Source organism: Ursus arctos, unplaced genomic scaffold (assembly GCF_023065955.2).
Source record: "Ursus arctos isolate Adak ecotype North America unplaced genomic scaffold, UrsArc2.0 scaffold_23, whole genome shotgun sequence".
Lineage (NCBI taxonomy): Eukaryota > Metazoa > Chordata > Mammalia > Carnivora > Ursidae > Ursus > Ursus arctos.
This window is the reverse complement of record NW_026622908.1, coordinates 32,777,618-32,795,579: the sequence shown is the minus strand read 5'-3', so window position 1 is coordinate 32,795,579 and position 17,962 is coordinate 32,777,618. Positions and strand designations below refer to the sequence as shown.

General features: G+C 41.3%; 2 protein-coding genes across 2 annotated transcripts; both read left to right on the top strand.

Annotated features, from left to right (window-relative positions):
• The first annotated feature begins 714 nt into the window (after positions 1–714).
• Positions 715–1,731, top strand: LOC113264943 (olfactory receptor 4S2-like). The gene has a single exon (XM_026511894.3). It carries the CDS (start codon positions 715–717, stop codon positions 1,729–1,731), a length of 1,017 nt encoding a protein of 338 aa, XP_026367679.2.
• Positions 1,732–12,527: 10,796 nt separating this feature from the next.
• Positions 12,528–13,544, top strand: LOC130544656 (olfactory receptor 4S2-like). The gene has a single exon (XM_057317375.1). It carries the CDS (start codon positions 12,528–12,530, stop codon positions 13,542–13,544), a length of 1,017 nt encoding a protein of 338 aa, XP_057173358.1.
• The last annotated feature ends 4,418 nt before the right edge of the window (positions 13,545–17,962 follow it).

The following is a 17,962-nucleotide window of genomic DNA, read 5'->3' as shown; positions in this document are numbered from 1 at the left end:
AGGATCTGAAGTCTTGAGCATCTTGCAGATGGTAGCCCCTTTTCATGAAGACTCTACGCATGTTTCCCAACCTTTAGACATGTGAGAAGGGACAAAGTGTGAAGTCCTGGAATAATCTAAAATATGACAAAGCCAGTCAGTCTGTCAGGAATTTGGGAGGCCAAGGGGTCTCATAAAAAGGCTAATTACATCCTAGGTTTGACTCAAAGTGCACATTTTAAGACTTACATACTTATGATCACAAATGTGTACGTGTGTGTGTGTGTGTGTGTGCTTACTTTTGTAGATTACATACACGAACTGGCAAATGGATGAAAAGCATCCTCAAGTAAAGAGACTAAAGGTTACCACTTGAAACCTTGATTTAACAGAGAGATTTAATTTAAATTCTGGACCAACGGTGATTCGGACATTGACGCTTAAGAAGAGAGCCAAGACTACATTCCTAAATCTGTTTAAAGCCTGAGAGACCTTTTTTTCCTTTCTCTTTCTCTCTCTCTCTCTTTCTCTCTCTCTCTTCACCTGCTCCCCCATATCTGGTAATTTTAGGAAACAGACTTTACCCAAACCAATACATTAAATGATAAATTTGGAGAGTATTTTTTTATAAAATAACAATGTTATGGTATCATGTGCCCTAATCTAATTGTCCTTTTTTTTTTTCCTATAGATAAACTCACACTGTATTTCTCTCCTGTGAACTTCAGAGGTTCCATGGAAAATAATGTTACCGAGTTTATCTTCATGGGTCTTTTCCAAAATGAGAAAGTACAGCAACTATGCTTCTTTTTGTTCTTATTCTTTTATATGATACTCATGACTGGAAATTTTCTCATTATAATGACCATTCAAAGGAGTCCAAATCTCAACTCTCCAATGTACTTCTTCCTTAGCTTCCTTTCCTTTGTGGACATCTGCTATTCCTCTGTTACAGCCCCCAAGCTGATTGTTGATTCCCAAGCCAAAGTCAAGAGCATCTCTTTTGCTGGTTGTATGGTGCAGCTCTTTTTCTCCCATCTGTTTGGCTGCACAGAGATCTTCATTCTCACGGTGATGGCCTATGACAGGCATGTGGCTATCTGTAAGCCTCTACGCTATATGACCATTATGGACCGGAAGGTCTGCTCTGTAATGGTGGTAACCTGTTGGTTAGGAGGGTTTGTGCATTCCTTCATCCAGACCATCCTCACTGTACAACTGCCTTTCTGTGGCCCCAACCTGATTGACCACTATTTCTGTGATGTCCACCCCTTACTGAAGCTGGCTTGCACAGACACGTACGTGGTGGGGCTCATTGTGATAGCCAACAGTGGCATGATTTCCCTGAGCTGCTTTGTCATTCTTGTGGGCTCCTACATTGTCATCTTGCTTTCCTTTAAGACCCGTTCATCAGAGGGGAGGCGCAAGGCCTTGTCCACATGTGCTTCCCATGTCATAGTAGTGATCTTGTTTTTTGTCCCCTGCCTCTTCATCTACCTAAGACCTTCCACCACTTTCACTGAGGACAAGATGGTGGCTGTGTTCTATACCATCATCACACCCATGTTAAACCCTCTGATCTACACCCTGAGAAACATGGAAGTGAAAAATGCCATGAAGAGACTGTGGATAGAGAGGTTGTTGGACAGAAAAAAGAGAGATTCTGGTGTGAAGCTCAGTGGGATTGGTGTAGCTTCAGTTGTACCAGTTTCCACAAGGGTTGCTGGGAACAAGTCAACCATCATCCCTTAAACCTTATCCCATGAGATACAGTGTAATATAGCATAGTCTTGGATTTGAAGTCGAAAGACCTAGTTTGAAGGGCCTGTTCCACCAGTTACTAGTAGTTTGACTTTAGGCAAAGTGATATTCTCATTGCCCTGATGAGAAATCTGACACCCAAACACAGTCCATTTCATAACATATAGTACTGTTACCTGTGAGCAGTAGCTCTAACTGATGTGGAATGTCAGGCATATGTATTCTAATAAGGGAATATAAAGAAATATTATCACAATATTGGAATGATATTAAAACATAAAGGAATGGGGGCGCCTGGGTGGCACAGCGGTTAAGCGTCTGCCTTCAGCTCAGGGCGTAATCCCGGCAATCTGGGATCAAGCCCCACATCGGGCTCTTCTGCTATGAGCCTGCTTCTCCCTCTCCCACTCCCCCTGCTTGTGTTCCCTCTCTCGCTGGCTGTCTCTATCTCTGTCAAATAAATAAAATCTTTAAAAAATAAAAAATAAAATAAAATAAAAAAATAAAAAGTAGCATGTTTCTAAAAAAAAAAAAAAAAAAACATAAAGGAATGATACCAAAAACAAATGTTGATGTTGATCTTGCTATCCTTTGGTCTGTTTTAAATCTCATTTTATTTATTTTTTTATTTTATTTTTTATTAGTTTTTATTATGTTATGTTAGTCACCATATAGTACTTCACGAGTTTTTGATGTAGTAGTCCATGTTTGCATATAACATTTATTGTTTGCATATAACACCCAAGTGCTCGTTACAATACGTGCCCTCCTCAATACCCATAACCAGACCAACCCATTTCCACAACCCCCCCCCGAAACCCTCAGTCTGTTTCCCAGAGTCCATACTCTCTCATGGTTTGTCTCCCCCTCAGATTCCCCCTTCATTTTTCCCTTCATTCTCCTAATGTCCTCCATGCTATGTTCTTTATGTTCCACATATGGGTGAAACCATATGATAATTGTCTTTCTCTGATTGACTTATTTCACTTGGCATAATCCCCTCCAGTTCCATCCATGTCAGTGCAAATGGTGGGTACTCATTCTTTCTGATGGCTGAGTAATATTCCATTGTACATTTGTACCACATCTTCTTTATCCATTCATCTGTTGAAAGGCATCTCAGCTCCTTCCACAGTTTGGCTATTGTGGACATTGCTGCTATGAACATTGGGGTGCATGTGCCCCTTCTTCTCACTACATCTGTATCTTTGAGGTAAATACCCAGTAGTGCAATAGCTGAGTCACAGGGTAGCTCTACTTTTAACTTTTTAAGAAACTTCCACACTCTTTTCCAAAGTGGCTGCACCAACTTGCATTCCCACCAACAGTGTAAGAAGGTTCCCCTTTCTCCACATCCTCTCCAACATTTGTTGTTTCCTGCCTTGTTAATTTTTGCTATTCTAACTGGTGTAAGGGGTATCTCAATGTGGTTTTGATTTGAATTTCCTGATGGCTAATGATGTTGAACATTTTTTCATGTGTCTGTTGGCCATTTGGGTATCTTCTTTGGAGAAGCGTCTGTTCATGTCTTCTGCCCATTTTTTGACTTATTTGGTTTTTGGGTGTTGAGTTTGAGAAGTTCTTTTTTTTTTTTTTTTTTTTTAAAGATTTTATTTATTTGTTCAACAGAGAGAGACAGCCAGCGAGAGAGGGAACACAAGCAGGGGGAGTGGGAGAGGAAGAAGCAGGCTCATAGCGGAAGAGCCTGATGTGGGGCTCGATCCCGTAACACCGGGATCACGCCCTGAGCCTAAGGCAGACGCTTAACCGCTGTGCCACCCAGGCGCCCCGAGAAGTTCTTTACAGACCTTGGAAATGAGCCCTTTATCTGTAGTGTCATTTGCAAATATCTTATGCCACTCCATGGGTTGCCTCTTTGTTTCATCGACTATTTCCTTTGCTGTGCAGAAGCTTTTTATCTTGATGAAGTCCCAAAAGTTCATATTCACTTTTGTTTTCCTTGCCTTTGGAGAGGTGTCATGAAAGAAGTTGCTGTGGCCGATGCCGAAGAGGTTGAGGCCTATGTTCTTCTCTAGGATTTTGATGGATTTCTGTCTCACATCAAGGTCTTTCATCCATTTGGAGTTTATCTTTGTGTATGGTGTGAGAGAGTGGTCAATTTTCATTCTTTTGCATATAGCTGTCCAATTTTCCCAGCACCATTTATTGAAGAGACGTAAATCTCATTTTAAAATGGAGATAAACTACATTTCCTACCACTTCCCAGGGTTATATAGAGAATTACATGAGATGGAATCGAAGGTAAATGCATTTTGTCAATGGTAAGGAGATGTGAAAGCCTACAAGGCTTGCATCCATGAGACCCCAAAATTATAGCAAAGAAAGAGTTCTTAATGGGCTCATGAGAACACAATGTGACTATTCCCCCAAGGCTCAGCCAGAGGAAGCAGACAGAAATGCCTACCTCTAATTCTGTCCCTGAAAGAGGCTTATCTGCATACTTTAAAGTCTGATGCCTAAGGGTCAAGCTTCTAATTTAGCACAGTAGGGGCTGACAGCAATATTCCCCAGAAACCAAGAAGGCCAGTGGACACCATCTCCACCTTCACCCTCTGGCCCATTCCAAGTCATCAGTGTCTCCCTGGCAGGAATTTATGCACACACTTGGTGCCACAGGTTTTGTGGCTGTTCCCCAAAGTATGCCCCCCTCAGTCACCTGACTTTGGTGGGCAGCAGAGCTTTAATTCACTGGTCCCATAGGATTATAGTAAACAAACACTTTTTAACCAGCTAACCCCCCAAAAAATGCCCATTTCCCAGTCTTTCCCTGAAAGAGCTCTACTTACATACTTTAAAAGCTACTTCCTGACAAGGGAAATAAACGCAAAAATGAACCCCAGGGTCTTCACCTGGATAAAAAGCTTTTGCACAGCAAAGGAAACAATCAACAAAACTAAAAGGCAACCTATGGAACAGGAAAGATATTCACAAATGACATATCAGATAAAGGGCTAGTATCCAAAGCCTATAAAGAACTTCTCAAACTCAACACCCAAAAACCAAAGAATCCAGTCAAGAAATGGGCAGAAGACATGAACAGACACTTCTCCAAAGAAGACATCCAAATGGCCAACAGACACATGAAAAAATGCTCCACATCACTTGCCGTCAGGGAAATACAGATCAAAACCACAGTGTGATGCCCTCACACCAGTCAGAATGGCTAAAATTAACAAGTCAGGAAATGACAGATGTTGGTGAGGATGCAGAGAAAGGGGAACCCTTTTACACTATTGGTGAGTACACAACCTGGTATAGCCACTCTGGAAAACAGTATGGAGTTTCCTCAAAAAGTTGAAAATAGAGCTACCCTATGACCCAGCAAATGCACTACCCCAAAGATACAAATGTAGTGTTCTGAAGGGGCACTTGCAACCCAATGTTTATATCAAATCAATGTCCACAATAGCTAGACTATGAAAAGAGACCATATGTCCATTGACAGATGAATGGATAAAGAAAATGTGGTGTATATATACACAATGGAATATTACACAGCCATTAAAAAATGAAATCTTGCTATTTGCAAGGACATGGATGGAACTAGAGGGTATTATGCTAAGTGAAATAAGTCAATCAGAGAAAGACATTTATCATATGATCTCACTCATATGTGGAATTTTAGAAACAAAACAGAGGATCATAGGGGAAGATAAGAAAAAATAAAACAAGACGAAGTCAGAGAGGGAGAAAAACCTCTTAATCATAGGAAATGAACACGGTTGCTGGATGGAGGGGGATTGGAGGATGGAGTAACTGGGTGATGGGCATTAAGGAGGGCATGTGATGTAATGAGCACTGGGTGTTATATAAGATGAATCACTGATGAATCACTGACCTCTACCTCTGAAACTAATAATACATTATATGTTAATTCACTGATTTTAAATTAAAAAAATAAGCAAGGGAACTTCCATACATGGTTTGTCTTGGGCAGTTATAATACAAAATCTCTACCACCACCTACCAAATCTTTTGTTTAGATAGAGGCCTTAACTAGGTTCAGTCACATATACTGTCCAGGTGGCCTCAACACCATGTCACTCTCTCAAAGTTGTGTCCTTGGGCAGCTTCTAGCTCAGGAAAGGCAAGTAGAGCACACACTCCCAGGACAGGGACACTGGAGCATCTTCCAATATCTGGGGTCCAGCTCTCTGTCTGACCATCCAGAGTCACATCCTCTCAATGACCTCCTTCAACAGTTGCCTTTCAAAATTCCCAGTAGACTGCATCAAGATGGTGACATAGTTTATTACCAACCTCAGTCTCCCTCACGAGAAGATCAGCTAGCAACTATCCATAGACAAAACACCACTGTGTAAATCTCAGAGCTCAGAAGTGAAGCTGAAGCACCCCCACCATCAACAATGGAGGCCAGGAAGAACTGCCATAGAATGGTAAGATGAGCAGTTTAACCTAGACTGCATTGCCTCCTTCCCAGTCCAGCTCAGCTACACCAAGAGGGCCCCCCGGGGCCTACAGTTTTTCCAGCAGGAAAAAGAAAACCCAAGGTGAACATGCCGCTTCTGAAGTATTCTGAGACACTTCTCAGGAGGCCCACTTGGGTCTCAGCTCATGGGGAACACTGTGTGAACCTACAGAGCTCAACCACTGGAGATGGCACAGAGACAGGGAAGGGAGTGGGACTTACAGCAACCAGCATTCAGATCTTGGAGGACCAAGTTCCTGTTTGCAGTAGCCCCAGAGATCCCAGCCAGCAGCCCTGACTGACCAGGAAGTTTAGTTGGCAGTTCTGCCTAATTCAGATCCCTAGCCAATGAGCTACACCAACTACAGAGCTCATAATATGACCCTACATGGGCAGGTGAGCAAATTCCCAGTCCCCCCAACTGCACAGCCTAGTCTCCAATGACCCTTCTGGATGCAAGGCCATGGATACCCAGCAGTGGTGGAGAACATACTCTGGATCACCAGGGCAAAGGAGCAAATTCATAGTCCTTCCCAACTACTGAGCATAGCCTCCAGTCCCAACCCTCTGGGAAGAATAGGCACAGACACCTGGCAGCCATAAGCACATCCTATGGCCTTCCCAGGCAGGGAGCCAAGCCAGAAGTCCTATCCAGTTATTGAGTATAGCCTCTGGCCTTGCATAACTAGGGACCTGAACAGTAACCCTGAGCAGCCTCAGAGCCCAGCCTATAGCACCGCCTAACTATAGAGCCCAGGCTACAACCCCATTCAGCAACAGAGTCTAGCATAAAGGCCATCCAAGTCCTACCCTCACTACAATGTCCACTGTCTAGGAAGCCACCCCGGTCATTCCACACTAGTTCATTCACCTCAGCTCTCGACTCTGGAAATAAGCTTAAGTGATCACTTTGTTAAATGCAGTAACCCATGTAGTACTCAGTTCATAGCAAGCCCTCAATAAATGTGAGCTATTTTTATTATTATTGTCACACTTCTAAAATGTAAATCTGGCCAAGTTATGCATTAACTTGAAATCTATCAACAGTTTCACACTGTCTACAAGATTAAGATCAATAGTATTAGTATGGCATATAAGCACTGGAGCCTGTTCACCTTTCTAGCTTCACTTGCCAGGACTCCCCTGGAGCCTATTTTCCAGCCATTCTGAAATATATATCATACCCCCAAACTTGTTCGTTCCCCATATGCTCTTTACATTTTGTGTGGCATACACACCTTGTCTTTCTGATTCATGTTTATTCCTGCAAGGACATGGAGAAAGGGGAACCCTCTTATACTGTTGGTGGGAATGCAAGCTGGTACAGCCACTCTGGAAAATGGTATGGAGGTTCCTCAAGAAGTTAAAAATAGAGCTACCTTATGACCCAGCAATTGTGCTACGGGATATTTACCCCAGAGATACAGATGAATGGATAAAGAAGATATGGTTCATAGGTACAACGGAATATTATTCAGCCATCAGAAAAGATCAATATCTACCATTTACATCAACATGGATGGAACTGGAGGATATGATGCTAAGTAAAATAAGTCAGAGATAGACAATTATATGGCTTCACTCATATGTGGAACATAAGAAATAGTGCAGAGGACAATAGGGGAAGGAAGGGAAAACTAGAGGGGAAGAAATCAGAGAGGGGGGCAAACCATAGGAGACTCTTGACTCTGGCAAACAAACTGAGGGTTGCAGAAAGGGAGGTGGGTGAGGGGGATGGGATAACTGGGTGATGGGCATTAAGGAGAGCACATGATGCAAAGAGTACTGGGTGTTATTCACAACAAATAAATCATTGAACATTATACCAAAAACAAATGATGTACTATATCTAGGCTAATTAACTTTACATTTAAAAAAAATGTTTTTAATAAAGAAAAAAGCACATGAAAATACACAAATTAACAATATTTTTAACCTCCTGACATTCAAGGATGGGCAAAGGGCTGGGCTAGGGAATAGCATACACAGGTTGATGTAATTTACCCATAGTGTGTAACACTTGGATTACATTTTGGTTTATAGTTATTTATTCATTAAATTAATTAATACTGAAGTATGGCATGCAAAGAACAATGGTGATAGTGAACCTCAAAAAACAGTCACGATTACTTCATGTCAATTCAACTGAGGCCCTAAATATAAAAGAAACTGTGGAATGCATATCAACTGCTTATAGTAATGGAGGGCACATGGTAAGTGCTTAATCAATGGGATCCACCGTTGTTGGATTAAAGGGTGGGTATCAGACAGGAAATCCAGGATGATGCACTTCCACTGGCCATAAAGACAGAGGAATCCATTCTAAAAAGCCCTTTCCCAAGTGGTCCCCAACTTGGCCAATGCAGTGGGGAAAGTTACTCGTACCTCTGGCAAGAACTTTCAATAGGGGAAGCAACTCAAAGGCTCACAGGAGCTCATTACTTATGACAGTGACGCAAAACACAGTATCCTCTGGGTATCAGGGGGCTTTTCTTTCTCCTTCCCAAGCCATAGCCTTTGGATTTGAAAAAGCCTTTGGCTGAATTTACACGAAGCTGGAAGACAACTCTGGATCTCAGGGAGAGAGTAAGTTAACCTTCAGGATGATCCCCAAAGGCACAAGTTTCTATCATGCTCTGAAACCTGCCAAGACCTTAATGTGAACTTAGGTTTGCTTCAGGCTCCAAGACAAATAACTTTGTTTTATGACCCAGGCAGCATTTCCACGGAATAAATAGGGGGACAGACTATTTTCCAAAAAAAATACATGCCCAGACTACAGAAATCTAAGACTATCGGAATAGGGATGGTGTTTGGAGGGGTCATAGCTGGGTAGAGGATTCACAGGACCCAAAAGTAGGAAATGATGGGAAGGAAGAGCTCCATACCCTCCAGGTAAGTGTAATCACTTTTATCACCTTTCTTCTTTACTTTGCATTTCCCACATTTATGATGTGCAGGATAAAAATTAGAATAACTAACATTTCATAAGTATTTCTTGTGGACCAGAAACTCTGCTAAGCTTTATATGCATTCACTATTTTAATTCTCACACCAACTCAATGAGGCAGGAACTAGTTATCCCTATTTTGCAGAAGAGGACAACGATTAAATAGCTAAACTTACTTGGTTAAAGCCACACGGCTGGCACTGGTGTGCCTGGGGTTTGACAATCCAGCTCCAGCTGATAAGAGTTTGAGCTTTTGAGAGACTGTGGACTCTGGGAAACAAACTGAGGGCTTCAGAGGGGAGGGGGGTGGGGGACTGGGATAGGCCGGTGATGGGTATTAAGGAGGGCACATAGTGCATGCTGCACTGGGTGTTTTACGCAAATAATGAATCATGGAACATTACATCAAAAACTAGGGATGTACTGTATGGTGACTAACATAATATAATAAAAAATAATTATTAAAAAAAAAGAGCTTGCGCTTTTAACCGGTATTCTATGCTAGACAATAGGTAGTCTGAAGCCACACCATCTAGAAAGATTCATAAACCAGTAACTCTCATTTCCTGTCTCCCTCTCTCTCTCCTTCCTACAAAATTTACTGAATACCTAACATACGTGCCCGGCCCTGGGTCAGGTCTTGAGGAAGAGTCTCTGAATTTACGTGACACACAATCGACTGGGGGAGACATGCAAGCAGTCTGAAAGACAGGGGTTTTAAATACTATGATAGAAATAAACAGAGGACACGTACAGGGGTCTGGAAAAGCCTCTACCGCAGACTTTTAGAAAGCTACCTCTTTCAAGAAATGTCCACGGACAAATTTTTTCAGCGAGTCAGCATTTAGTCAAGGCATTGAAATTTAGCATTTGTTGAAGCCTAAACCTTCATCAATTAGATTTTGCCTCCGTCCTTATCCTACTACAGGTTAAAAGGTACTAATGTGTTCCAGTTTGTGGAATGATCCCTGTCTAGGCCCAGGACCACATGGGGCAGGGACAGGGGGACAAAGGATCCTACCGAGTCCCAGACTCTAGAAGGAGAAAGTTTGAATATGCTTTGCCACAGTCTGCTCCATTTTCTGAGATTGTGCCTATCCTGTAGCAGAAACTAGTTTGCTGATAAGGCCAATGGGGCTTCCAACAACACAGACATCAGGACTCTACTAACTTACCAGAGTACTGGTGTCTTTCTTGTTAATTGAGTTTTGTTTGGAGTTAATTAAAGTAGCAATTCATAGCCCAGAAATAGTAAAACAGTAAAGAAGATCCCAAAGCTATTATCAATATTTTTGAAATAAACACCAATGGAAATTGTACATTGATGATATCAAGTAGCATAGGCTAAGAGAATGTATCAAGGTTGAATCTGTGTTTCATCAATGACTAGCTACGTAGGACTATAGAAAAAGCTAGTTTACCTGTCTGGGTTTTGTTCCTTACATGAATAATGGGAATAATTCTACATACCCTACATAATTACAAGAAACACTATGATTAAGCACTTAGACCACAGCCTAATCCCCAGTACAGCACGTGTGATAGAAACATTATACAAGCCACACTGTCATTTTAAATGTTTTGTAGCCACATTAAAGAGCAAACAAATAAGTGGAATTAATTTTAATAATATTTTATTTAACTCAATATATCCAATTTTGTTATATCAAAATATTTTACATTGCTTTAATTTTTTATTTCAATAAATTGAAATAATGTAAATAAAGTTGAAACTTCAGTTTCTTAGTCCCACTATCCACATTTCAAGTACACAGTAGCCACAGCGAACTGCCCTAGCACATGGCCCAGACACTGCAAGCACTCACCTAAGCACTATAAGGAGAGATGGGAACAAAACATAGCTCCAGCAAACCAGGAATGGGTTGATATCCGGCAACTCCTGGGAATTTTGTTAGATGTGATCATGCCTTTTGCGCACACAAGAAAATTCCTCAGAAATACAAATAATGAAGCATGTAAAGTCTGAAATGGCATCATGACTGGAAATGGCATTAAAAAATGGCCAGAAAAAAAATGAAAAATAGAGATGCATGATGCAAATATGGTAAAACATGGATCATTTTTTAATCTGAGTGATCAATATATTAAAGCTTATACTATTATCTCCATTTTCTATTCATTTGAAACTTTTCACTATAAAATGTGTCAAGTACAGGTAACCTAGTTGGAAAATGAAAGGGCATAATTCACTGGGTGCTTACTATATGCTAGGTTTGGTACTTAAAATAATTCTCCGTAGTAATCAGTAGTGTTTCCATTTGAAAGATGAAGAAATGGAGGTTTAAATGACTTGCCAAACTAATGAAAGTAGTTTTTGTATTCAGGCAATACAAAGATAAAGATACACATTGTCCCCCACCTTGACACATCTTTTGGTTCAAAGGAATACATGGATAATGAAACAAAGGAACTACATTCAATGACGATGACCCATTGTGTTGAAATGATCATCCCAAAGCCTATGACACAGGCCAAAGCAGAGGAAACCCTCGTTTCATGCAGAGGCTATACCAATAGCCAGAGAAACTGGGTCTCCATCAGTGTAAGTAACTTGCCCCAGAACACAGTTGGTCACTGTTAAGATCTAAAAGATCTAAACCTACTCGAGAGTAATTTTCTCCCACATTTTATAACAACTAATGTCAACTAGGATCTGAAGTCTTGAGCATCTTGCAGATGGTAGCCCCTTTTCATGAAGACTCTACGCATGTTTCCCAACTTTTAGACATGTGAGAAGGGACAAAGTGTGAAGTCCTGGAATAATCTAAAATATGACAAAGCCAGTCAGTCTGTCAGGAATTTGGGAGGCCAAGGGGTCTCATAAAAAGGCTAATTACATCCTAGGTTTGACTCAAAATGCACATTTTAACACTTACATACTTATGATCACAAATGTGTACGTGTGTGTGTGTGTGTGTGTGTGTGCTTACTTTTGTAGATTACATACACGAACTGGAAATGAATGAAAAGCATCCTCAAGTAAAGAGACTAAAGGTTACCACTTGAAACCTTGATTTAACAGAGAGATTTAATTTAAATTCTGGACCAACGGTGATTCGGACATTGACGCTTAAGAAGAGAGCCAAGACTACATTCCTAAATCTGTTTAAAGCCTGAGAGACCTTTTTTTCCTTTCTCTTTCTCTCTCTCTCTCTTTCTCTCTCTCTCTTCACCTGCTCCCCCATATCTGGTAATTTTAGGAAACAGACTTTAACCAAACCAATACATTAAATGATAAATTTGGAGAGTATTTTTTTATAAAATAACAATGTTATGGTATCATGTGCCCTAATCTAATTGTCCTTTTTTTTTTTTTCTATAGATAAACTCACACTGTATTTCTCTCCTGTGAACTTCAGAGGTTCCATGGAAAATAATGTTACCGAGTTTATCTTCATGGGTCTTTCCCAAAATGAGAAAGTACAGCAACTATGCTTCTTTTTGTTCTTATTCTTTTATATGATACTCATGACTGGAAATTTTCTCATTATAATGACCATTCAAAGGAGTCCAAATCTCAACTCTCCAATGTACTTCTTCCTTAGCTTCCTTTCCTTTGTGGACATCTGCTATTCCTCTGTTACAGCCCCCAAGCTGATTGTTGATTCCCAAGCCAAAGTCAAGAGCATCTCTTTTGCTGGTTGTATGGTGCAGCTCTTTTTCTCCCATCTGTTTGGCTGCACAGAGATCTTCATTCTCACGGTGATGGCCTATGACAGGCATGTGGCTATCTGTAAGCCTCTACGCTATATGACCATTATGGACCGGAAGGTCTGCTCTGTAATGGTGGTAACCTGTTGGTTAGGAGGGTTTGTGCATTCCTTCATCCAGACCATCCTCACTGTACAACTGCCTTTCTGTGGCCCCAACCTGATTGACCACTATTTCTGTGATGTCCACCCCTTACTGAAGCTGGCTTGCACAGACACGTACGTGGTGGGGCTCATTGTGATAGCCAACAGTGGCATGATTTCCCTGAGCAGCTTTGTCATTCTTATGGGCTCCTACATTGTCATCTTGCTTTCCTTTAAGACCCGTTCATCAGAGGGGAGGCGCAAGGCCTTGTCCACATGTGCTTCCCATGTCATAGTAGTGATCTTGTTTTTTGTCCCCTGCCTCTTCATCTACCTAAGACCTTCCACCACTTTCACTGAGGACAAGATGGTGGCTGTGTTCTATACCATCATCACACCCATGTTAAACCCTCTGATCTACACCCTGAGAAACATGGAAGTGAAAAATGCCATGAAGAGACTGTGGATAGAGAGGTTGTTGGACAGAAAAAAGAGAGATTCTGGTGTGAAGCTCAGTGGGATTGGTGTAGCTTCAGTTGTACCAGTTTCCACAAGGGTTGCTGGGAACAAGTCAACCATCATCCCTTAAACCTTATCCCATGAGATACAGTGTAATATAGCATAGTCTTGGATTTGAAGTCGAAAGACCTAGTTTGAAGGGCCTGTTCCACCAGTTACTAGTAGTTTGACTTTAGGCAAAGTGATATTCTCATTGCCCTGATGAGAAATCTGACACCCAAACACAGTCCATTTCATAACATATAGTACTGTTACCTGTGAGCAGTAGCTCTAACTGATGTGGAATGTCAGGCATATGTATTCTAATAAGGGAATATAAAGAAATATTATCACAATATTGGAATGATATTAAAACATAAAGGAATGGGGGCGCCTGGGTGGCACAGCGGTTAAGCGTCTGCCTTCAGCTCAGGGCGTGATCCCGGCGATCTGGGATCGAGCCCCACATCGGGCTCTTCTGCTATGAGCCTGCTTCTCCCTCTCCCACTCCCCCTGCTTGTGTTCCCTCTCTCGCTGGCTGTCTCTATCTCTGTCAAATAAATAAAATCTTTAAAAAATAAAAAATAAAATAAAATAAAAAAATAAAAAGTAGCATGTTTCTAACAAAAAAAAAAAAAAAAACATAAAGGAATGATACCAAAAACAAATGTTGATGTTGATCTTGCTATCCTTTGGTCTGTTTTAAATCTCATTTTATTTATTTTTTTATTTTATTTTTTATTAGTTTTTATTATGTTATGTTAGTCACCATATAGTACTTCATGAGTTTTTGATGTAGTAGTCCATGTTTGCATATAACATTTATTGTTTGCATATAACACCCAAGTGCTCGTTACAATACGTGCCCTCCTCAATACCCATAACCAGACCAACCCATTTCCACAACCCCCCCCCGAAACCCTCAGTCTGTTTCCCAGAGTCCATACTCTCTCATGGTTTGTCTCCCCCTCAGATTCCCCCTTCATTTTTCCCTTCATTCTCCTAATGTCCTCCATGCTATGTTCTTTATGTTCCACATATGGGTGAAACCATATGATAATTGTCTTTCTCTGATTGACTTATTTCACTTGGCATAATCCCCTCCAGTTCCATCCATGTCAGTGCAAATGGTGGGTACTCATTCTTTCTGATGGCTGAGTAATATTCCATTGTACATTTGTACCACATCTTCTTTATCCATTCATCTGTTGAAAGGCATCTCAGCTCCTTCCACAGTTTGGCTATTGTGGACATTGCTGCTATGAACATTGGGGTGCATGTGCCCCTTCTTCTCACTACATCTGTATCTTTGAGGTAAATACCCAGTAGTGCAATAGCTGAGTCACAGGGTAGCTCTACTTTTAACTTTTTAAGAAACTTCCACACTCTTTTCCAAAGTGGCTGCACCAACTTGCATTCCCACCAACAGTGTAAGAAGGTTCCCCTTTCTCCACATCCTCTCCAACATTTGTTGTTTCCTGCCTTGTTAATTTTTCCATTCTAACTGGTGTAAGGGGGTATCTCAATGTGGTTTTGATTTGAATTTCCTGATGGCTAATGATGTTGAACATTTTTTCATGTGTCTGTTGGCCATTTGGGTATCTTCTTTGGAGAAGCGTCTGTTCATGTCTTCTGCCCATTTTTTGACTTATTTGGTTTTTGGGTGTTGAGTTTGAGAAGTTCTTTATAGACCTTGGAAATGAGCCCTTTATCTGTAGTGTCATTTGCAAATATCTTATGCCACTCCATGGGTTGCCTCTTTGTTTCATCGACTATTTCCTTCGCTGTGCAGAAGCTTTTTATCTTGATGAAGTCCCAAAAGTTCATATTCACTTTTGTTTTCCTTGCCTTTGGAGAGGTGTCATGAAAGAAGTTGCTGTGGCCGATGCCGAAGAGGTTGAGGCCTATGTTCTTCTCTAGGATTTTGATGGATTTCTGTCTCACATCAAGGTCTTTCATCCATTTGGAGTTTATCTTTGTGTATGGTGTGAGAGAGTGGTCAATTTTCATTCTTTTGCATATAGCTGTCCAATTTTCCCAGCACCATTTATTGAAGAGACGTAAATCTCATTTTAAAATGGAGATAAACTACATTTCCTACCACTTCCCAGGGTTATATAGAGAATTACATGAGATGGAATCGAAGGTAAATGCATTTTGTCAATGGTAAGGAGATGTGAAAGCCTACAAGGCTTGCATCCATGAGACCCCAAAATTATAGCAAAGAAAGAGTTCTTAATGGGCTCATGAGAACACAATGTGACTATTCCCCCAAGGCTCAGCCAGAGGAAGCAGACAGAAATGCCTACCTCTAATTCTGTCCCTGAAAGAGGCTTATCTGCATACTTTAAAGTCTGATGCCTAAGGGTCAAGCTTCTAATTTAGCACAGTAGGGGCTGACAGCAATATTCCCCAGAAACCAAGAAGGCCAGTGGACACCATCTCCACCTTCACCCTCTGGCCCATTCCAAGTCATCAGTGTCTCCCTGGCAGGAATTTATGCACACACTTGGTGCCACAGGTTTTGTGGCTGTTCCCCAAAGTATGCCCCCCTCAGTCACCTGACTTTGGTGGGCAGCAGAGCTTTAATTCACTGGTCCCATAGGATTATAGTAAACAAACACTTTTTAACCAGCTAACCCCCCAAAAAATGCCCATTTCCCAGTCTTTCCCTGAAAGAGCTCTACTTACATACTTTAAAAGCTACTTCCTGACAAGGGAAATAAACGCAAAAATGAACCCCAGGGTCTTCACCTGGATAAAAAGCTTTTGCACAGCAAAGGAAACAATCAACAAAACTAAAAGGCAACCTATGGAACAGGAAAGATATTCACAAATGACATATCAGATAAAGGGCTAGTATCCAAAGCCTATAAAGAACTTCTCAAACTCAACACCCAAAAACCAAAGAATCCAGTCAAGAAATGGGCAGAAGACATGAACAGACACTTCTCCAAAGAAGACATCCAAATGGCCAACAGACACATGAAAAAATGCTCCACATCACTTGCCGTCAGGGAAATACAGATCAAAACCACAGTGTGATGCCCTCACACCAGTCAGAATGGCTAAAATTAACAAGTCAGGAAATGACAGATGTTGGTGAGGATGCAGAGAAAGGGGAACCCTTTTACACTATTGGTGAGTACGCAACCTGGTATAGCCACTCTGGAAAACAGTATGGAGTTTCCTCAAAAAGTTGAAAATAGAGCTACCCTATGACCCAGCAAATGCACTACCCCAAAGATACAAATGTAGTGTTCTGAAGGGGCACTTGCAACCCAATGTTTATATCAAAGCAATGTCCACAATAGCTAGACTATGAAAAGAGACCATATGTCCATTGACAGATGAATGGATAAAGAAAATGTGGTGTATATATACACAATGGAATATTACACAGCCATTAAAAAAATGAAATCTTGCTATTTGCAAGGACATGGATGGAACTAGAGGGTATTATGCTAAGTGAAATAAGTCAATCAGAGAAAGACATTTATCATATGATCTCACTCATATGTGGAATTTTAGAAACAAAACAGAGGATCATAGGGGAAGATAAGAAAAAATAAAACAAGACGAAGTCAGAGAGGGAGAAAAACCTCTTAATCATAGGAAATGAACACGGTTGCTGGATGGAGGGGGATTGGAGGATGGAGTAACTGGGTGATGGGCATTAAGGAGGGCATGTGATGTAATGAGCACTGGGTGTTATATAAGATGAATCACTGATGAATCACTGACCTCTACCTCTGAAACTAATAATACATTATATGTTAATTCACTGATTTTAAATTAAAAAAATAAGCAAGGGAACTTCCATACATGGTTTGTCTTGGGCAGTTATAATACAAAATCTCTACCACCACCTACCAAATCTTTTGTTTAGATAGAGGCCTTAACTAGGTTCAGTCACATATACTGTCCAGGTGGCCTCAACACCATGTCACTCTCTCAAAGTTGTGTCCTTGGGCAGCTTCTAGCTCAGGAAAGGCAAGTAGAGCACACACTCCCAGGACAGGGACACTGGAGCATCTTCCAATATCTGGGGTCCAGCTCTCTGTCTGACCATCCAGAGTCACATCCTCTCAATGACCTCCTTCAACAGTTGCCTTTCAAAATTCCCAGTAGACTGCATCAAGATGGTGACATAGTTTATTACCAACCTCAGTCTCCCTCACGAGAAGATCAGCTAGCAACTATCCATAGACAAAACACCACTGTGTAAATCTCAGAGCTCAGAAGTGAAGCTGAAGCACCCCCACCATCAACAATGGAGGCCAGGAAGAACTGCCATAGAATGGTAAGATGAGCAGTTTAACCTAGACTGCATTGCCTCCTTCCCAGTCCAGCTCAGCTACACCAAGAGGGCCCCCCGGGGCCTACAGTTTTTCCAGCAGGAAAAAGAAAACCCAAGGTGAACATGCCGCTTCTGAAGTATTCTGAGACACTTCTCAGGAGGCCCACTTGGGTCTCAGCTCATGGGGAACACTGTGTGAACCTACAGAG